The 22,970-nt window shown below is 46.7% G+C and overlaps 2 protein-coding genes across 2 annotated transcripts in view; one reads left to right on the forward strand and one right to left on the reverse strand.

The window, feature by feature from the left end:
• The window catches only part of EFR3A (EFR3 homolog A), a 186,371-nt gene extending 184,092 nt beyond the window's left edge, over positions 1–2,279 (forward strand). Inside the window, exon 28 of the transcript XR_003002748.1 lies at positions 480–2,279. The gene's annotated coding sequence lies outside the window, so the exon portion shown is untranslated. The remainder of the gene's footprint in view (positions 1–479) is intronic.
• KCNQ3 (potassium voltage-gated channel subfamily Q member 3) overlaps positions 1–22,970 on the reverse strand; it is a 288,456-nt gene that overhangs the window by 4,602 nt on the left and 260,884 nt on the right. The window contains exons 10-14 of the mRNA XM_024741287.1: positions 21,352–21,374; positions 6,730–6,932; positions 5,720–5,822; positions 3,194–3,325; positions 587–679 (exon numbers count right to left, since the gene is read on the reverse strand). Of these exons, the coding sequence (XP_024597055.1) occupies positions 587–679; positions 3,194–3,325; positions 5,720–5,822; positions 6,730–6,932; positions 21,352–21,374 (554 nt within the window). The remainder of the gene's footprint in view (positions 1–586; positions 680–3,193; positions 3,326–5,719; positions 5,823–6,729; positions 6,933–21,351; positions 21,375–22,970) is intronic.

Here is a 22,970-nt window from a genome sequence, read left to right on the forward strand (position 1 = left end):
CGTGGAAAAGTTGTCTTCCATGAAACCGGTCCCTGGTGCCAAAAAGGTTGGGGACCGCTGTTCTAAAGGACGGCTCCTTGTTCATGAGGACCTAACAAAGGACAATTCTCAAACCTTTTTTGAGGGACAGCGGAGCTGCTCTGTTGAAGGACACAGCTCTACCTGTTACAATGTTGTCAGGGACCTGACATCTGATGTCCTTCTTGGGCTCTGTGGGTGATGATGCAGGAAAAGCCAAGATAGCTGACCAGGAGTGCCTTGGGCTCTGCCAACATGACATATTCTTTCGGTTCCAATAAAGCTCATAAGTCTCCTCTTATTTTATAACTAGGAACCCATTAGTTTCATTTTCAATAGCCATAAAAAGCAGTGTCACCTACAGGGTCTGGGTGGAGGGGCTGCAAGTCTTTTGTACAGAAACCTCTCAAATGGCCACAGGCCGGAATAGGCTTCAAACTCTTTCTCTTCATCTGGTTTAGGGGAATGGCAACCTCACCCCACCGTGAAGGAACCCAGCTGAGATTTGGGGAATGCTCTGTGGGCTTTGGCACCACACAGCCTGTCAGCCCATGACCACAGGCCCCACCTGGGAGATTGCTGGGATGGGTAGGTGAATGCTTTCTGAGACTTCTTATGTTTTGGAGTAGACGGAGGTCCAGGGGTGAAAATCATATCTATTCTGAAAGAGAGCACACAAAGAGAGGGGATTAAATTTAAAACAGCTTTACATGAAAAGAGAAGAAAGCAATTCATTCTCTTCCTTCTGTAGTCAGCTGTGGGTTTGGAATATAAAGGAGAAGAGAAACAAGAGAGAGGAAGGGGGAAAGGGAAAGGAAGAGGTGACAGAGAGAGAGAGAGAGACAGAGACAGAGACAGAGACAGAGGGACAGAAAGAGAGTAAGAATTTATAATCTCAAAGTATCATTATCTTTTTTCGGTCCAGGGGTACCGGGAGCATCTCTCTATCCCAGGGGAGAGAGGCAGCCAAACCACTGAGACAGGGTGACAGTTGTGTCTTGTTATTTCTTACAGGAAATGTCATGTGTGCTACAGCCTACGTGGTCTTCCGGCTCATTTATTCCACCCAAAACATCTAGTTAGGGAGTTTTTCTTCCTAAACCCTAGCCTCTGTTTTCAGCTGTGCTCTCTTTTCTCTGCTGCTTTGCAGGCCTCTCCGACCATTAGAGGGATGATCCAACACTGGCTCCCACGCCTTGCTTCCATTTCTGCTCAAGCCACTAGCTCCCTATCTGCGCCACCCTGAGCACAACAGGAGACAAACGCCCCCGCCCACCCCCTCCCCTCATCAAGTTGCAGGGCTAGGGCAGGGGCAGGGTGTGGGAACAGCCTTGAAGGCTTATCACAGGCCTAGGACCACTAAGACCATGCACCCAGAAGAAGCCATGCCTTACTCTCTCTGCAAACCCAACCGCTCCTCCAGTGACCCCACCATGTACTAAATCACCCTTCCTTTCTCTCTGGCCTCCTGCAGTATCAGCATGGCTGGGGGTATGTGATTAGCCCACTTCGGCAGTCAACCTCCCGCTAAGACTCAGAAATTCATGTGCCTGCTAAATACCAAACATGATGACTGTGCAAAGGTCCACTCGATGCACATTAAGATGGGCTGATATTTCTGGAGGCCGGTATGTCCTAGACATCGTGTTCCCTCCTTCCATCTCTCAGAGAGACATACTGCATAAATAACAGCATGTTAGGCTCAGAACTTGTTCACGCATCCTTTTGCTCGGCAGGTATTGAGCGCCGATCGTGTGCCCGCCACTGTGCTGGGCCGTCACAGTTGGTATTCCATTTATGGATAAAGGCAGGTCACAAATAAGCATTCTTCCAACCCAGCAGCATCATTAATGGTCAGCTCATTCAACATGATGGTCCTATGAACTCTGCAGGACAACCCAATGGTGAAATATTTCAGATGAGAAAACTGAGGTCCAGAGAGGACCTGACTCATGTCAATTTGAAATCTCACACAGGTCTGAGAATGAGCCTCAGGGCTTTGGCTTCCTGATGTCAGTTCTATGACTTGACATCAAAGTGTCCTTTAGTTGTTTTAAATGATTTTCTTTTTAAAAGGATATTTTTACAATTCATTGAAGATTTGATACATTTAAAAAGTAGAAAAAAAATCACACATGGACTCATCACATCAGTAGAGCTACGGTAACCCCTTGGGGGAAGTCTTATTTCTTTTCTTTTGGCTCCTGTAAGGGAGAGTGTGTATGTGTTGTGTATATTTCTGAATAAACGTTACGTGTGTACACTTTTGTAATCATAGTATATAAATAACATAGTTAATATCATCACAAGATCTAGGTAGACTATATATAAATATAATCATATGTATGTCCATGTAAGTATCTAAGTGTACTATAAGTAATCATATTATGTATATATATATTCACTAATCACATAAATTTTTATGTCACTATATACATTTTTAACATGTCATTTGATGGCTGCGTAACTTTTTAATGAGAGCAGGTACCATTATTTTCTTAATCACTATTTATAGAATTGAGGCAGTGTGGTATGTTACAGGGAATGGGAGTTTTGTAACCAGTTGGATCTGGTTTGACTTCCAGCTCTGCCACCTACTAGCTGGGTAGTTTTGGGCAAATCCATTGTCCTATGAGCTTCAGTTTCATCACTGGTAAAATGACAGCTATAATGCAATAATTAGGGGGTTATAAGGGATTGGAGACATAAATGTAGAGCACCAGGTGCTTAACAAAAATGGAGGCAATTACTGGGAATTGGGAATCAATGCTGTTTCCATATTTTCACTAGTATAAATAACACTTGATGAACTTTTAATTGGGTGAAAATTTATATTCAGAATTAGTCAACTGGACTCATTTTAGGTAATCCCAATTTTGTTGGCAAAATCCAAAGCAGCACAGTCAGGGGCCAGTAGCACAGATGCCTTTTTTCTCCCTGAGGCTTAATCAGGGTGTTGATCTTGGCCGTGTCAATGTCATAGAAATTCTTCCCAGCCTGTCTGATCTGGTGTTGGTTGGCTTTGACATCCATGTTTGATGAATATGTTTGTTCTTAAAATTTCTCCCCTGCACTGTGGATTACTGAATGCCTTTCACCCTCAGCGCTAAGGTCTACCTGGCTCTAATTCCTTAGCAGTCAGGAGAGCACCATCCTTCCAGGTGTGCTGTCTTACCTCGTCTGAAGGTACTTTATCCTGGAAAGCATGTCAAGATGTCCGGCGGAATACTGCTCAATCACATCCTTCACGTCATAAGGCCTCAAAGTCTCCTTGAATTTTTTTTTATAGAGACGGAATTGTAGAATTCTGCAAGGCAAAGAAGAGACATTTGTACATCAAGAGTGGAGAGTAAAGGAAATTATGATACAAGATGAGCAAACTCTGGGGCGGGGGAGGATAAAAGATCCAAAGAGAAACAACTTGATGAGAAGTTTCAACTCTTGGTCCTGGTTCTACCTCTTGGAAACACGCTGAATGAGGCTAGCTAGCGTCTCTCCTTCATGACTACCTCCTCTTACTCATTTGAATAATAAATTCATAGTAACAATAAGAGCTAACATTTATTTCACATTCATTACATGCCAGACACTGAGCTAAGTGCATTTTTAACAATTTGCTAATAGATCAATTCACAGATGATGCAACTGTGGCCGAGAGAGCTTCAGCATCTTCCCAGGGCCATCTAGCTCATAACGTCAGAGTTTCCTTCAGACCCAGGTTTGTACGCAGACAAGGCTCGCGGTCCTAATCCTGTGTCACACTGCTTTCTATTTGAGGACAGCTGACATATCTCTTCCTCAATAGCCTCCTTAGTCTTTTGGCTTATGAGCTCCTGGAAGAGAAAAAAGCTAGCTTCTGTTCCCCGAGTTTTCTCAGGTTCTCAATTAAGTGGGGCACCCAGAACTTGGAGATGCTGAACCCTCACCTCCATCTTCCTGGGAACCAATAAAGTCATCCTAGGTGATTAATGCTCCTTGAAATTCCCATCACGAGGTCAACTCTTGCTGAACATAGTGTCAATTAAAACCTTTAATCATAGGCCAGGTAGGAAACACAGCTTCCCGGGTCCTCCCATCTCATTCTTGTACAGGTCTTTTATTTTTTGGCTGCCTCGGGTCTTAGTTGTGGCACGCAGGATCTTTGTTGAGGCATGAGGGATCTTTCGTTGCGGCAACAGGTTTCTCTCTAGTTGTGGCGTTCGGGTTTTCTCTTCTCTTCTAGTTGTGGCGTTCGGGTTTTCTCTTCTCTTCTAGTTGTGGCATTCGGGTTTCTCTCTAGTTGTGGTGTTCGGGTTTTCTCTTTCTTTTCTCGCTCGAGCTCAGTAGCATGTGGGATCTTAGTTCCCTGACCAGGGATCGAACCTGAGTCCCCTGCACTGTAAGGAGGATTCTTTACCACTGGACCACCAGGGAAGTCCCATGTACAGGTCTTTTTTATGGTGCATTCAAGGCTCATTTTGTTCGTCATAGCCCATGGCGTCAGCCCCTAAACACTATTTTTGCCTATTGACTGTATATCCAACTCGCCATCCTTTCCAATTTTACGTCATTTTCTAAGCCTGCCCTTTACATAGCTTCATCTAAGGTAGGTATCAGGAACTATGGCTTGCAGGCCAAATCTGGCCCACTGCCTGTTTTTGAAAGTAAAGTTATGTTGGAACACAGTCCCAGTCATCCATTTATAGACTGTTTACAGTTGCTTTTGCACTACAAAATCAAAGTTGAATACAGCGGAGACCTATGGATCATAAATCCTGACATATTTACTACCTGGCTCTTTACAGAAAAAGTTTGCCAACCCCTGAACTAAGGCATCAATGACAATGCTAAAAAGGATGGAGCAGAAGCCAGACCGTGAAGCATCCCGGCAGAGACCTCCCTCGAGCTTGACACAGATTCATTCATTGGTTTTCTTTGAATAAGACCATTCAACCAGTTATGAATCCAGGCCGTTGTGTTTTTATCCAGCCTCATTTCTGGGACATTGTACAGGATGGGATCACGAGGAACCAGGCTTTGCTGAGGGTCACATATTATAAACTATTGTGCTCCCTGATCTACTGGACTGGGAATCTTCTGAAAATATCACGACTAGTTCTCAGAGACTCTGACTTAGTTTCTAGAATTCACTGCCACTATGGAGGAGTGCTTATAAGCCCATATCCTGGTCAAAGTTCCCTTGAAGTAGTAGCATATTTTTATTTTCTTGTGGAATTCAAAACAAAACAGAAATAGCCGGAGTGAATTACAGTCTTGTCTGAAGCAGACAAAAAAATCCTATCCGTGATTATCTTGTTGAAAATGCTAATTAAAAAAGAACTAGATGGATGAAGACAGACGGAAGAAAAGCTATTTTGAGGAAGAAGCCTATAAAATAAAACTCCATGTCAATACACCCCTGCCTCCCCAACATCCTTTAAAATAAATGGTGGCCGAAGCCAGACAAGAGGGTGACAGTCGGAAACACTGTCAGGGGCCTGTGGAAGCATGTTTATAAAACGGAGAGCAAGGGTCTCCCAGGATGACCTGCTAATGTAGCCGCTCCCTTAGAATTGACATAGTCTCTGGACTTGACTCAGGGGTTACTTGAGGGATCTTCTGCCCACCTTCCCAAAGCCCAAGAGCACTTTACAAAACCGCATCCTGTGGGAGCTGAGCTGGGGCCTCGGGAGGCCCACAGGTAGGGAGGAGGGGGCGTTACCTGACGGCTCGGATGGCGGCCTTCAGGGTGGGGATCATGTCTTCGATGAGGAAGTCATTCCCGTAGCCCCTGTCCTCCGCTATGGGGTCGGCCGTCCCGGCATCTGGGAGGGAAGGAGACACATATCAATGGCAGGCCACAGTACTTGGAAAGGCTCGGGGACCTGGTTCGGTCAGAGCTATCCAAACTCAACCTCCTGAATCTCCGTTCCCATTTCAGAAACCCCGATGCGTTCTCCAGCTGTGACATCATTCCGTCATTCAGACCCTCTCCTCATCTCCCTTCCGTTATCCAGGTGTCTGAGTCAGAGGTGCCTGTAGGTCAGGACTGTTGCTGGGGGAGAAGGCTAGGATGGAGGTGATGTGAATCCCAGGGTTCCGGAGTGGCCCTTTGGAGGCAGCAAAGGGACACACGTGGGTGTCTATCAGACAGACCCGGGTTTGGATTCTTGCTCTGTCAGTCATTATCCTTGTGACCTTGACTTGGGGGGTGGTCACTTTCTGAGCCCTACTCATCCGCCCTTTTCGTAAGTGAAAGAGGCACACAGATGTATTGCTCCTACGGCCCCCATGGGGCACTTCTCCAACACCTCTTCCCACCCCTGGGGGTGCTGAGTTCCCCAGGTGTCCAGATCACTCTGCACCTGGCCCCTCTCCATCCTTCAAGGTGACCTCCATGGCAATGCACTCATCAGGGCCACCCTTAGGATCCATGGCGGTATGTCCCAAGGCTCCCTGGAGGGGATGTGCAGACACATGTGGTGACCCTGGCCCAGGAGAACAGCTAACGTGGGCCCTCTGCTCTTGGAGTGAGTGCAGGGACCTATCACAGCCCAGGGGCTGAGGATAAGACAAGTGAGACGCTAATGCAGGGCAGTAGGAAAGGGCTACTTTGTAGACTGCAGGGTTCTTCCACAGGGAAGGGAGGGAGGGAGGGAGGGAGGGAGGCGAGGAAGAGGGTGGGAGGAGGTGACAGGGAGGAGACAGGGTGCGGAAGAGGAAGGGCGTTACCTTCAGAGCTCTGCCAGAAAGCGTATGCTTTCATGCGGAAGGCGGTGCGGAAACGCTCTTTATTGTTTGAGCCAACAGGCTTTGGTTCTTTAGAAGGACTTTCTTCTATGGCATCTACATTCAGAGGGGTAAATAGCTTTCCTTTAGTATTGCTACCACGAGGATTAGAAAGGCGAACCCGATCCAAGAGACCCAGCTTTTGGCTACAAAATAAGCAAAAGTGAACAATTTTCCTCCTTGAGTGCAGGCTTTCGTAACTTCCCGTCCCTCTCCATAAAGACGCACACATCCTCTTCCACGCGGGAGTGGGACTCGCGCCTCCAGTGCTCAATCTGATTGAGCCGCTTGGAATGGGACAGGGCTTGGTTCAGATCCTAGCTCGGCAACCGACTAGCTATTACACCTCAGGCGCGTTTCTCTGTTTCAGTTTCTTCGTATGCTTAAGTGCAGCTTAAACGAGATCCAGGATATAAAATGCCAGCCTATAGCAGCAGGCAGCAAAGCTTCATTCCTCCTCCGCTCCCGTCTCCTCTGCATCAATAACTTCCCTTGTACTGCTTCGTGGTGCCCAGACAGTGACTCACAGAGGCAAAGAGTTATCAAGTGTTCCTTGAACAGAACTGAATGACATAAAGCAAGTACCCTAACCTGGTGTCCACAGACACCCCGCCATGGACAGAACTGTGGGGGAGGTCCATGAGCTTGAATGGGAAAAACACTGCATTTTAAATTTACTAATTAGATTTCAATTCACTAATCTCAAACTGAAAATTAGCATGTCTTTCAATTATGAATGTGTGAATAAACCCCAGTAATATCCTCAATGCCCCAGCCATGTCCTGTGACTTTCCACAACAGAAATCACAGGTCATTTTATATCCTGTTATCTCCAGGTATTGCCATGCTCGTCACTGCTTTGAAATTATGGTAGTATTCAACCTGCCACTACATCATGCCATTAGATTCAACACAAAGAAGCACGTATACGACTGCATCTCAAAAGTTTAAATATTTTGGTAATTACATTTCAACATTATCAGTTTCTTTTGTAACTGTCTGCCTTTTATTTATGGATTCCAAGTTGTTATTCTGAGAAAGGGTCCCTGGACTTCATTGTACTGCCAAAAGTCTTCTTGGCACAAAAAACAGTTAATGAGTCCAACAGAAAGTTGCCCTGGTGCAGAAACCATCTAGGTGTCCTCGGGCAAACCTGTGACCTTAACCAGACTCAGTTACCTCATCTTTAAAATAGGGATCAGCACATCCCACTTCACTTGGTTGCAGTGGGATCATGCCTGTCAAGGATTTGGCATGGAGCCTGGGATACAGTAGGTGCTCTGTAAATAGTAATTTCTCCCTCTGTTTCTTAGCCTCTGCCCCTCACCTGAGTGGGCACAGGAGGGAAGTCCTTTTGTGTGGTACAGACCAGAGAGACCCATAGTGCTTATTTCACACATCAGTACACTCAGCTCAGCTGCGTTCTCTCCATCACCCACACGGGGCTTGGTACCCAGCAGGTGTGCATGTACTTGTGGGACAAATGAGTGAACAAATGAATATGACTATGGTTGGTCAAGTCAGCTTTGCGGCAGCCTGAGATAACTGAGTACTTCTAGAGTCTGCGTCTGGTGCTTCGCGCCAGAAGCCGCTGCCATCTCTGTGGCCTGGGGTGGTGAGGAGGTCCTGGCGTTGGAGCTGCGGAGGTGGGAGCACCTCGTGCCGAGCAGGTGCCTTACGCTCTCTGAGCACCGGGTCCTCATCGGTTAGGTGGGCCTAACGACACTTTGCTAAGGAGAGACTTGGGGAGCATTACATATGATAATGTCTGTAATGCTTCTTGTCTTCAGCCTGGCATAGAGAAGCCACTAAGAAGTATTTGATTAATGAATGAACGAACAGGTGGATGAGTAATTGTGACACCTGACTCCTTCTGGACTGTTCTCTCTCGCCCGGCATTGTTACATGAATACATGTACATGCCCAGAGTAGATTCAGAGAAATGCCAGTACTCAGATGACTCCAACTTTCCTGAGCTGGTCAAAGTTTTCAGAGTGGTTTCCTGACCAGTACTAGGTAAATGACTAATGAGAATAAATCAGGGTCCAGGGGCTAAAAATACTAAACAAGGCAGGATGTCCACTGAACACACAGAGAAGGCTTTCCTAGCCATGAGCTAAGGGAAAAGGGGACTTTAGGTCAGTCACTTCTCAGGCCCTCTGCTTCCTGGCCCCTGCCTACCTGTCTTGCTATACTGCCAAGCAGATCCATCATCCCATCAGTACCAAGCCCCTTGCCCATCCCCAAGTCCCCTCCTGCATGCCTTGGTGCACTCAGCCATGCCCTTCCTTGCCTTCTCAGTTGACCTCATTCCCATCTGCCCTTTAAAACTGCCCAAGGGTCCCCTCTTGGAAACTAAGTTCTCCCCATCTGTTCCAAAGACAGGCTGTGTTTTTCTCCGTCTCTGTGTTTGGTACACAGGGTAAAGGCTGTACATTCCCACACCCGCCCGTCCCACTCGACTGTGTAGTCCTGGCAAAGAAAGGACTCTGCCTGGTTATCTCTGAACCCACCCCACAGCCTTGCGCAGCACAGCCTGATGGTCAGGACTTCGGGGCAAAACTGGCCTGAGGGGAAACGTCCTAAAAAACATGTAACCTAGGACACAGAACTCATGCCATCTGGTCCTCAGCTCCTTCACGGGCACAATGATGAGGGCCAACCCATGTTACATGTGGCTGTGGAAGGGTTAAGTGAGGGAATACGTGCAAAGTGCTTAGCTGACTGTCTGGGATGCGGATGTGAGAAGCTTTCAATAAATGCTGGCTGTCACCATTATCTCGGTAAATAATCCTCTTCCTACAGAAGCAGTAGAAAGCTAACGACATGTGTGAAAAGGATGGATGAAATTTCCTGAGCCACAAAAAAGTGTTTTTTTTTTTTTTTAATGAACTGAGATGAGTTCTCAGGATTTATGTATTATTTTACTGTACTTCTTCTCAACGCTAGTCTCAAACACTCACCACTGTCACAGAACTTGACCTGGGCAGGAGACAAGTGTATGAGAAGCTTAATTTTAAACTAAGCAAGACAAAAGTAAAAAAAGTAATGGCAGCCACTCTGTCCTGATTTGAAATCTCAGGATAACTGCTGACTATCAGATAATGAAAGAACTCTCTTGGTTCTATCTCTGTTGGGATTTAGGATTCGCTTGTTTGGCATTTAAATGTTTCACTGCAACTTCTAACAGTCCGAATTGCTTTGGCTATGTTCACTTAATACCCCACTGGTCACAGAGACCGTTTTATGAGAGATGGATTCTGACAGCATTAGGAATCCAGATGTGTCGGGCACACGTCAGGAATCTCGGCTCTGAATTATGGCCATTGAGCCTAAGAGGCTTAACGGAATTCTTTCTCCAGCAAAGTGGGTGATCAGCTTACTTCTTAATCGTGTCGCCTGAAATCCAAGACCCCAAAGGATAATCAAACGCAAGGCAAAGTTCATCCTTGAAACTCAAAACCCATCTCTGCCCTTCTCCGTATGGATTTCTAGTGCATGACTCAGGCCGTGTGTTTGGAGGCTATGCCGGGTCTCGCAAGAAAAGCTCTCCTTGAAGCTGACATCAGTTTCCCTTGGAAAGCCGGGGTCCCTGATTTGTTAAGTGCAGACAAATGATTTCCAAACACGAACTGGGAAAACTGGAAATAGAGACTAAGGATGGCAAAAGTAAAGTCCAGGCTGTTCTTTCCTGGCAGAGTTGTTCAGCCCCTGCCCTGGGCTCCTGCCCCAGGGAACTCTAAGTTGTGTTAAGCTCCACGCAGTTCCCCGATTTCACACTTCCCAGCCGTGGCACAAGTGGTGACCTGTATCTAGGAAAACCTTCATCCCTTCTTTTATCCAAAAGACCGACTTTTTGTCTGAAACTTCGTCCAAATATCAGTCCCGAGGCACACTTCCACTCTTGGTCCAGTCAGATATCCATTCACTGTGCTTTCTTAGAGACTTTTCTCAACCATGGCGCTTGGCCACCATAATGAAATCTCTGACTTCCGAGGGACTCTCTCTCTCTCTCATTTTGCCCCCAATGGCACGTCTGGAATCGCACTTGATTGACGTCACTTGGAGAGCGCTACTGGCTTCCAGTGGGTCAAGGCCAGGGATGCTGCTGAACCTCCTACAGTGCACTCAGGGTGGCCCCACAGCAAAAACTTATCCCACCCAAAAAGTCAACGGAGCTGAGCATAAGAAACCAAAAGTGTAAGCTATTTGTTCAGAAACTGTACTTCGTCTAATGATCCAGCATCTAACACAGTGCCTGACACATTGTAGGCACTGAAAACACTGTTATGATGTTGGGTGAAAGAAGGAAGGAAGAATAATATTTGACCTTCTGATTAAGAAAACGAACCCAACTTCAGCTGAGGGAGGACGTGCTGTAGAGTGGAAAGAGTGTTGCCTTTGGGAGAAGAGAACTGGGTTCAAATCACTGCCCTGCAGGTAATATTTTTTAACTTGGGTAAGGCATTAACTCTTTCTGATTCCATTTTTTTTTCACCTGTAAAATAGAGCTAATGTTATGTATTTATTCCACAAAAGTGTGTTCTACGTCTTGAAAATGCTAGGCTCTTAGTAACTTGCTAAGGTAATAGTTGTGACTAAAACAGACGTGGTTTACAGCCTCCAGTGAGCTTACAATAAGGTCAAGAAATCACACAATAGGCAAACAGATATATGTATCGTTGGAAATCTGACCAGTGTCAATGAAGAAAATGTTGCCTGTCAAATCAGTAAACAAAGGATGTTGCAGCCATCAAGCCATCACATTACAGCTGCCCCAAAGGTGAACACTGAGGGAACTCAGGATAGAAACACGATGCCCCCCAGGGTGCACTCTGAGGGGATTCAGGATGAGAAAGTACCAGATGCTGGCCCTAGAGAGCTGAGGTGCCTATCAGTGGAATGATTTCAATGAGCCCAGACTTTTGCATCTTCCCATACATAGAAAAGCACGAAATTCCTTAACCTGAGATGCCAGGTTTTCTTTAATGAACAGTAAACTTTCGATGTTCTGACCACCCGGTCTTTGTGGCAGAAACTCCTATATATCCTGGATGCTCTTTGGAACGGTCCCTCAGAGCAATCTGAGAGGCTGCACCCAGGGCTTAAGTCCTCAGAAAGTCTGCCGAATAAAAAGTAATTCTCAACCTCTAGGCTGTGCATTTTTTTTCAGTCAACACCAGGAAACAAAGAGAGCGCAGTAACAGAGAATATCATACGGTCACCTGAGGCAGGGTGGTCAGGGGAGGCCTCGGGTGGATGGGAAGAACAATTAGAGAACCAGGTTCAGTGGTTCAGGTTCAAGATAACGGTGGCTCCAGACATGGAAGCTGAGACTGGAAGAGCAAGAAGAAGCAAGATTTCAAAGAAAAGGAGTGAGAGCTCTCCAGGCAGAAGACTCGCACGTGGGTGCAAAGGGTGTGAGGGCTGGTTTGTGCCACTGAAGGGAGCGCACGTGACCAAAAGTACGTGAATGGGGGACAAAGGGCAAGACGGGATCAGAGGCCAGGTCGGTGAGGGATTTTTAGAAATAGAATTTGAAAATAGGAAGAGGAACATAGGAATTTCTATTTTATTCTAGGTCTACCTGGAGACACCCAAAGAGTTCTAAGAAGGGAAGAGGATATCAACTTTGCTTTTAAAAAGAATTCACATGTTCATAGCAGCACTGTTCACAGTAGCCAAAAGGCGGAAACCACCCAAATGTCCGTGGATGGAAGAATGAATGAATAAACAAAACTCAGTATAAACATACGACAGAGCCTTAAAAGGGAAGGAAATTCTGACACGTGCTACAACATGGATGAACCTGGAGGATATCATGCTCAGTGAAATAAGCCAGTCGCAAAAAGACAAATGCTGTATGATTCCACTCCTAAAGTAGTCAAACCTGCAGAAACAGGAAGTTGAATGGTGGTTTGCAGGGGCTGGAGGGAGGAGGAAACGGGGAGCTGGTGTGTAATGGGTGCAGACTTTCAGTTTTATAAGACAAAGAAGTTCAGGAGATTGGTTGCACGACAATATGAGTATATCTAACGGCACAGAAATGTACATTTAAGAAGTATGTTACCACGGTAAAAACAGGAACACCGGGCTTCCCTGGTGGCGCAGTGGGTGGGAGTCCGCCTGCCGATGCAGGGGACACGGGTTCGTGCCCCCGTCCGGGAAGATCCCACATGCTGCGGAGCGGCTGGGCCCGTGAGCCATGGCCGCTGAGCCTGCGCGTCCGGAGCCTGTGCTCCGCAACGGGAGAGGCCCCAACAGTGAGAGGCCCGCGTACCGCAAATAAAAACCAAAAAAGCAACAAAAAAGGGAACACCGTGGCTGCTCCATGGAGAATGGATTGGAGGAAAGCAAGGAAAAAATGAAAGACCAAAGAAGATGCCACTGAAGTTTCCTAAGCTGGTGGCTTGGACTTGGGTGACTGCAGTGGGAAGGAGGAGACCAGCACTTGGACATTTATCCTGGAGAAGAACCACAACAGTCTTCCTTGATGGGTTCTGGGTGGCCATGAGGGCAAGAGGCAGGTAAGGCACCACTCCCAGGTTTCTGGCTACACAAGTGGGTGGGTGGGGACACGATTTTTTCCTTACAGTGATGCCATTTTTTTTTCAGTTGAGCAAAAGGAGCAAAACAGGTTTGGAGAAGAAACCAGAAGTTGAGTTTGGCAGTCCCTTGTCTTCACACACACACACACTTGATACAAGACTGTGGTGTGAAGCGGAGTTTAGTCAATGGCGAGGATTACCTCACAACTCAAACAACTTAAGTTGAATATTAGACGCACTCTTAAAATACTTTTGGAATTTGGAATATAAAAATATAAAGATTATTTATGGGGGGTAGGAGGGTGGAATGGGGTAGACAGGGATGGAAGTTGTACTAAGATGTTTTACTGTTTGCCTCTATATTATTTTGACTAATGAACCATGTAAATTTGTTTTAAGAAACTTAAAATTAAAAAAATTAAAATTAAAAAATCATTTAGACTCTCTCCATTGGGAAAACTTCTCAGTGGTTATACCTTCCTGCGTTATATCCTCCTCTCCCTTCCCATTTCTCCTCCTTATATACTCCCTCCAGGGTTGAGTCCTCCTCTGTTCCAATCTAGATTCTTCTCACTTCCAATTCAAGTAAACTCTCTTTTGTCTCTACTCTCACACTCAGCTCTTGGGCCCACTTTTGCACATTAAAAACTCATAGAAGTGTTCATATGAACAAAATACAAAGAGAACCTTAGGAGTGGTACTTTTAAATACAATTCTTGCCCTTCCCATCCAGGATACAGAATAAGATGAGATCGTGGGGAGGAGGTGTCAGTGAAGCTGTGATATCAGAGAGAAGTTGGAAGGGAGACAACCCAATAGGTAAGGTTAAAAAATATCAGAGGCAAACAGTGCTTAGTAAACAACTTTGCTTGGGACCAACCTGACTATATTCTCTGCCTCCTTATGCCATCTTTGTTGGACATGTGTGTCCTGGATAAGCTATAAATATGTTTTTTTAAAAAAACAAAAAAACAAAATTTGAGCTTGGGACAAGTTACTTTTAGGAAGACTGAGAGGCATCCTGTCAAATAAATCGTTGGGGACCTTATCTTTCTTATTCATAGCTATATTCCCTAAAAGGGCTTCTGGTACACAGGAGGGTCTTAATAAATATTCATTGAATAGGTGGATGGATGGATGAACAGATGGATGATGATGGATGGATGAAGGATGGGTGGATGGACAGATGGACGGATGATGGATGGATGATGGATGGGTGGGTGGACAGATGGACGGATGATGGATGGATGATGGATGATGGATGAGGGATGGGTGGATGGACAGATGGACGGATGATGGATGGATGATGGATGGGTGGATGGATGGTTGATGGATGATAGATGATGGATGGATGGATGATGGATGATGTATTATGAATGATGGATGGGTGGATGGACAGATGGATGGATGATGGATGGGTGGATGGACAGATGGACGGATGACGGATGGATGATGGATGGGTGGATGGACAGATGAACGGATGATGGATGGATGATGGATGATGGATGGGTGGATGGACAGATGGACGAATGATGGATGATGGATGGGTGGATGGACAGATGGACGGATGATGGATGGATGATGGATGGGTGGATGGACAGATGGACGGATGACGGATGGATGATGGATGGGTGGATGGACAGATGAACGGATGATGGATGGATGATGGATGATGGATGGGTGGATGGACAGATGGACGGATGATGGATAAACCAAGAGAACAGTGTCACTGCAGCCAACAGAAGAGTCTTTTGAAGAAATGGTCAATCTGTCTTGTTCTGTTTGTTCAGCTCAATGAGCACAAACTGGGTAACCGGCACAGAGCAGCCAATCCCACCTACAGGAGTTAAAGCCCTGATTTTGTCCCTTCTCTTTTTCATTCTTTCTTCCTTCCCTCTTTACACATGGGAAAGGTAGAGCCTACACAAGACCAGCAGTCCCCTTTTAGAGGCTCCTTCAGCACCATGGTCTACCCTGAAAAAGGCAGAGAAAGCACAGAGAGAATAAAAATCTGTCACCATCCACGTGCCAAACCTTTGAGGCTCTGGTGCCCTGCTTTTCTCTCTGAGAAAAAACTATGAATGAAAGTCACTATCTTGCCTATGTTTGTTTTTCATTAAAAGGAGAGATCTTAATTGGGAATTAGATGACAATGAAAATGGAGTGGTCGTCAGCATCCTGGTACTTCACGGTAGAGCTAGGAGAACTCACATCCTTTGTTTCTAGCTACGATATAAATTCCTCTATAGAGAAATGAAGACTCATTTATTTAGGCATTTTGCACATTTTTCTCTGCATGCTCTTCTTTACTGACCTTTAATGAGTTGGCGTTTCTAGGGATTTCTCATACAGAAATAGATGGCCCATGGAAAGATTACAGGCCTAGGGACTCAATGCTTATTAGTTTGAAGGATGAAAGAACGAAGGAGGGAAGGAACAAAATTAGAGCCCTAATCCCTCCCTCAGCCCCGTGTAAAGCCACTCAGCCCTTAACAGTCAAGTCAAAGGAAAGCACCTCAGGGATCCTCTCCTGATGTGTTGTTCCAGGTAGAACTTAGATTTCCCTTCCTCTGCTCACCTCCTCTGTACTCCTGTGTCTATAATATCCCCATACCAGCACCCTCCACACTACATTGTTCTTTTTTGGTTGACATATCCACCTCCCCCATCAGACTGTGAGTCCCAATTCCCTGGGAATCTCTAGGGCCTGAGGAAAAGCAGGGCTCTTAATGTTTGCGTGGAAGGAAGGAAGGAAGGAAGGGAGGGAGGGAGGGAGGAAGGAAGGAAGGAAGGAAGGAAGGAAGGAAGGGAGGGAGGGAGGGAGGGGAAAACCATTGCCAAGCTAAGATTCAAACCTATGCTGATCTGGCTCCTAAGCTGGCCTTAACAGCATGTGGAAAAGATCCTCGGCACAGAAAACCTAGAAATGTGGGTGTCAATCAGGATAATGGCAGTAATAATAATAAAAGCAAACCTTATGTAGTATTTGCCAGGTTAAGGCTCTATTCACACCTAATCCTTACAATAGCCCTAAGAGGTAGGTATTCTTAATATAACCATTATATAGATGAGAAAACTGAGGCACAAAGGTTTGGCAATGTGCCCAAATCATACTGTCAAAAAATCTTCCAAGAGGCTTCCCTGGTGGCGCAGTGGTTGAGGGTCCGCCTGCCGATGCAGGGGACATGGGTTCGTGCCCCGGTCCGGGAAGATCCCACATGCCGCGGAGCGGCTGGGCCTGTGAGCCATGGCCGCTGAGCCTGCGCGTCTGGAGCCTGTGCTCCGCAACGGGAGAGGCCACAACAGTGAGAGGCCCGCGTACCGCAAAAAACAAACAAACAAACAAAAATCTTCCAAGTGGCCTGTAACTCACATTATCTAATGTGGCAAAACAATGCGGGACCAATTCTGCTACTGTGGCCACAAGCTCACAACACACAGGAAGTGGCTGAGGAATCCCTTGGTCCGACGTCTGTGACGAGGCAGCCGAGGGCCAGGGGGCTGGTGGTTCCTAATGGACTGTCTGGACTGAGGAAGGAAAACGGTGGATAAAGCAGGGACCAGGAGGTAGGGTCATGATCGGACTGACTCCTGGGCTGTAGGAAGAACATCGTGATTTTAAAATAACCCTGATATATTGATCTGGTTCACTCTCATCTGGACAGGTTTGCAAAGTTAGCTCTGCTGAGCTCAAGGATCTGTTTCCTCTGATCCAGTATGTCTGGAGATCTATGAGCACAATTCCAGAACACTTGCAGCTGGTGCTCCGAGGACACGCAGACTCACACACTGATGGAAGAGTGAGAAACTACATATTTTTCTGTGTTGGTTTCCTAAAAGGATTACTTTTCCCATGTTTCCAAATCTCATGGATGAATAACACACCAAATGAGCAGAACTAATCTCTAGTGAGCATTTACTTCTGCCGGATCACAGGCGTCATTCCAAGCAGCCTATGAGGTTAGGACTATTATTATCCCCTTCCACGTATGAGGACACAGAGAGGTTGCAGAAGTTGCTCAAGATCACACAGCTAATAAGCAGAGCAGCCAGGTTTTGAAGTCTGACGGTCTGACTCTGGAGTCTGTCTCAGCCGGAGAGGCAAGGAGGGTGTGTTACAGGAGGTGACATTTGGCAGAGTCTCAGATGAAGTGAAGGAGCAAGTGCAACAAAGAGATAAGAGTTCCTGGCTGAGAGAGAACAAGTGCCAGGATCAAGAGTCTGCGAGATTAACTGACCTCACTCTTTTCTCCTGGAGGACAAGGACGGCATGACGACCACCTGTGCTGTGCTGGGACTCAGCCTGTATGGTCTGATACAGTCAGACCTATATCTGAAATCCTCATCTTGGCTATTTCTGTCCTTGGCTTAGGTGTAAGTTACATAAACGCTTGAGCTCAATTTCCTCCTAAGGAATATGATTGTACAATATCTCTTTCGTTAAATCATTTATTTAGACATTCAGCAAATTTACGGAGCACACCCAACACTTCAGGCCCAGTGTTAGCCCTATCAAACTCGTAGAGAGGAAGAGGGAATTTTAAAAGTTTTGACTGTATATGAAGTAAATGCGGGACGTCCCTGGTGGTGCAGTGGTTAAGAGCCCACCCGCCAACGCAGGGGACACGGGTTCAAGCCCTGGTCGGGGAAGATCCCGCATGCCGCGGAGCAACTAAGCCCATGCGCCATGACTACTGAGCCTGCGCTCTAGAGCCCACGAGCCACAACTACTGAAGTCCACGTGCTCTAGGGCCCGTGCTCCACAAGAGAAGCCACCGCAATGAGAAGCCCGCGCACCACAACGAAGAGTAGCCCCTGCATGCCACAACTAGAGAAAAGCCTGCACGTAGCAACGAAAACCCAACGCAGCCAAAAATAAATGAATAAATAACTTTATAAAAAAATAAAGTAAACGCTTCCTTAGGGGAAGTGCTGAGTCCTACTTTAGGGCACCGTGAGTGGGGCATCTCAACTAGGTGAGAAGGGGTGAGGCGGTGGTTTGTCAACTGTCTCCATCTTTACAAGAATTAGTTAAGACGATCTATGGAAACTGCCCAGCCCCTACCAAGCCCACAACGGAAGTTGGCTCTCTTCCTTCTCAGAGTTATAGATCCCGAGAAGGAAGCACACCGTGATCAAAGCCAACCTCCCGGCCATTGTAGGAAGTCAGGGGGCTTCTGTTCCTCAAGCAAGCCTGCATAAAATCAAATCAGCCAAGACAGTCCCATCCTTGGGACCAAAGAAGCTCAGCTCTCTTGACCCTTTGCGGGGGGTGGTGGGAACACGCACTAGCTTTATAAGAAACTACAAGTATGAGCTCTTTCCAACAAGCTAAAATGTTCCTTTAATTTTTTTTTTTTTTTTTTTTGCGGTACGTGGGCCTCTCACTGTTGTGGCCTCTCCCGTTGCGGAGCACAGGCTCTGGACGTGCAGGCTCAGCGGCCATGGCTCACGGGCCCAGCCGCTCTGCGGCATGTGGGATCTTCCCGGACTGGGACACGAACCCGTGTCCCCTGCATCGGCAGGCGGACTCTCAACCACTGCGCCACCGGGGAAGCCCAACATGTTCCTTTCCTTATCCCAACAGAGAACCAGGAGCTGTTAAGTTAAAGAGGATATAACTCTTTCCTTGGGCTGACAAACAGATGTGTGGGCCACCTGTGTTAGAAGGTGTCAAAAAGATGAACTCCAAATCTGATTCTGGCTATTTAGAAATAATAATAAAGTAAGATAGAAACACCAGTCAGCCAGCAGCCTGTTGAAGAAGCTGGTATACCAGTGAGTATTCATCTAACGCACACGTACATTGCTGACCATTCTCTGGTCTCCTTGCTCCCTGCCTTCTTCGGTCAAAGAATTGATTCCTCTGTCGACAATTCACCCATCCTTCCTCCAGATCTCCGGCACCGCCTCCAAGCTTCACGGCTACAATCACGCCTGCCATCTCACCTGCCAATCTATCAGCCAAACCTATTTGTTGTTCAAATCAAAAGTGCTGCACCCGAGCCTGGATGAGGGAGGCTGAGTGGCTTACGTAACTGACCTAGCTCTTCCTGAAGAGGATGAGCCAGAAAACCCCCAGCGACTCGAACCCCAAGAAATCATGGCATGTCCTTTCCCTCTGTATGTGCCCCTGGCAGAGTGGAGAGTTCTGGACAGAGGCGTGAGTAAGCTGATGAGCAGACTTCAGAGAGCCCATTTTCAATAACTGGAGAAGCATGCCCAGCAAAGCCGCAAAATGCATCTATCTAAGCCCAAATTAAACCAAGCTGCCTAGTCCAGTACACAACGGTGTTTTGCTCATACATTCCAATTTGGCTAAATTCTGTTCGTGTCTCCATAGAGAAGGATATAAAGGTCAATGCAGTCATTCACTTGCAGTGTCAACACCTGCATGATTTAAAACCCCATTAGTCATGAGATGAGGGGGAAAGACAACTCCACGGGGAGTCCTGAGATCACGTAACCTCTTGAGCTCAGGATTTCTGTAACTTGGGGTGAGCCTGCCCTCTTGGGGGGACTCATTTCTGTAAAATCATCCAGAGGAGGATTTCTGAGGCGTCTTCCCGCTCTGCCTCTGTGCGACATGAGCTGCTGCAGGTCCTCTAGCAAATGTCTCCTGACACTGTCACTGTCGGCGGTCAGCCCTCCTTTACAATCTCCCCAAATGCCCCCTGGAGTCCGGACTGGTTCCAACCACAAGATGCTCCTTCCATTTGAAAGTCTGCATAAAGGAGGGACAAAGTCCAAACTGTGTTCTTTGTGAGTTAACTGGTGCTGTCTGTTCCTTCCAGGCAGGATGAAGTGGTTCCCATACAGATGGTCCAGGGTCCCACCACCTCCTCTGCCCAATCTGTCAGCTCTAGAAGGACAACAGCTGAGTTGGTGTCCAGGAGATTGACTGAGAGGCTTTGCAAGTACTTTGTCAACAATAATACTTTAAATCGATATTAATGTATATTTACACGTATAATTATTTCTATTTACAAATACAGGTGGCTTTCCATATCTGCAGGTCCCCCATTCACAGGTTCAGCCAAGTGAGGATCAAAAATATTCGAAAAAAATTTTTCAGAAAGTTTCAAAACACAAAAGTTGAATTTGCCACATACGGGGAACGACGTACAGAGCATTTGTGTTGTGTTTACAACTACTGACATAGCACTTGCACTGCATTAGGTGTTGTGACTAATCTAGCGATGCCTTAAAGTACACAGAAGGATGCACACAGGTCACATGCAAACACTCTGGCATTTTATACAAGGGACTCGAGCATCTGCGGATTTTGGTATCCTCGAGGGTCCTGGAAACAATCCCCTGTGGATATAGAGGGATGACTTGTATACAAACAGTTAAACTGTTTGCGAGAGGTGGTCTTCCTTTACAATCTTGAGCAGGGTCCATGGTTTCCCTGATACTGTGACATCTTCTCCAGATGGAACCAAAAGGAAGAGAGAGGACTCATGCGGAAGCTCAGCCTGCTTCTGCGGCAGCCTGCAGTGAGCATGGTTCACTGCGGATCATGAATTATAGTCTTGGTTCACTTTTCGAAAAACCATCTGTGAGCCCAAGAAGCAAACGAAGCAAGATATAATGGAAATAACATGGTCTTAATATTCAGACCTGAGTTTGGATTTTGGTCTTGCTCCTCAGTAGCTGTGTGACCCAGGCGGAGTAACTCAACGTCTCTGAGCCCCAGTCTCCTCAATCCATAAATGAAGACACGAGAGTCGATCTTTCACTGTGGATGTGAGGACCACATGAGATAACACATGCACGACTCCAGACACAGAGGAGAAACACTCAAAATGTGGCTGCTGCTACGATCACAATTAAGTTGTTCCTGAGTAAATTAACATGAAATTGGCAGAGGAAAATGGCGGCCAGCAACAGCAGTGAACCCCCAAACTCTATCTCACGACCTGCATGACTGCCCAGGGGCCCTACAGCGTACACAACTGGACCCTCTGTCCCGACACAGCGGTGGGAAGAAGAGGCTTCATAATCACAAACATACCTGGCTGCTGCATCCAGCTGTTCCTTCCTGTGAGAAGACGGGGGAGAAAAAAATAAACACAGCATAAATTACATGCAACAGCTCCCCCTCTCCCCAAAATCTGTCCCCAAGCTTCCCTTTGATGAAGATCAAGGAGCAGGGTGGAGCTCTGGGACAAGATGGTGCATGTGGAGGAGAACCAGTGAATGACATGGGTTTCCCCAGCCAGACCGCAGACCCCTCCTGTGATCTAACAGGTCTGGCTCTGAACTCCAAGGTTCTTCTCAGCCATTCATTCATTTATTCATCCCCAAAATGGTTGCTGCCCCACACCTTGTGCTGGGTTCAGGTGATCTGTTTAGCGGTGGGGACAGATCAGGAAACCAGGAATTCCGTAACTTAGCAGCCGCACACCCCATCACTCTGTCACCACCATCATCATTACAGTCGACATCATGTCACTAATATTTATTGTGCGGTGGTTAGGAGGCAGACACTCTTTTAAGTGCTTTCTATGGATTCACTTATTTAATCATCACTAGCAACCTATGAGGTAAGTATTATTATCACCCCCATTTTCCTGATGAGAAAACTGAGACACAGAGAGATTCGGTAAACTGCTCAAGGTCTCATAACCAGGAAGCAGCCGAGTCAGGATTCACACCTAGATGATCTGGCTCCAGAGCCCACACTTCTAACCATGAGGCCACATGCAGTCTACACACATTCATAACTGAGACTTCGCTCAGGCTCTGCCTAGAACAGTCTGACTCCTCCTTTAAGTTCCAGCTGGAGGGGCTTCTCCTGGTGTTTCTATCTAAATTCCCAGGGTTGAGGCTGAGCTAATATCTTCGTACGTGGAATTGGACCGGATCACATTATCTTAGAATTACGGGGTCGTGAGGGGGCAGAGCCTCTGCTTTTCTCAGCTCTAAAATCTGAGCACCCCATACCCTGGCACTTCGTAAGTGCACAGGAAATACTGAATGAATACCTGGACTGTCATTGGGATCCAGGGGTGGGAGAAATGGGGAGAGAATATGAGGTATCTTGGTAGAAGAGCAAAAGGACCAGTTGGAGAGTTAAGGATTTCTAGTTCATGCGTCAGCTCAGCCTGTGGGTCTAGTGTGGCTTTGAGCTGGACACATCCTCTGGACCTATTTCCCCTCCTGAAGCATGTGGACAGAAAAAGCTCTGACTTTTGGCTCCAGGAAAAGTAGGGACGGCACTAAGAGGAGAAGGAGAAGGCGAGGCGGTGGGCCAAGGGCAGGATGGGAGCAGAGGGCTCTGGGGGGGGGGCAGTGCTAAAGGGAGGGATAAATTAGGAGTATGGGACTATCAGATACACCCTACTATACATAAGATAGACAAGCAACAAGGATTTACTGTATAGCACAGGGAGGATCTTGTAGTAACCTGTAATGGAAAATCATCTGAAAAATTATATAACTGAGTCGCTATGCTGTACACCTGAAACTAATACAATATAGTAAATCAGCTATATTTCAATTTAAAAAAAGAATTAGAGGCACCACTTCCATTCCCTTCTCATGCTACAGGACAATGATGCCATGCCTCCCCCTCCAGCATCAGAACTCCCCAACCTCCCCACTTCCCCCCCACCCCCCGCAAGCCCGGGA

Source organism: Neophocaena asiaeorientalis, unplaced genomic scaffold (assembly GCF_003031525.2).
Source record: "Neophocaena asiaeorientalis asiaeorientalis breed wild unplaced genomic scaffold, Neophocaena_asiaeorientalis_V1.1 scaffold177, whole genome shotgun sequence".
Taxonomy (NCBI): domain Eukaryota; kingdom Metazoa; phylum Chordata; class Mammalia; order Artiodactyla; family Phocoenidae; genus Neophocaena; species Neophocaena asiaeorientalis.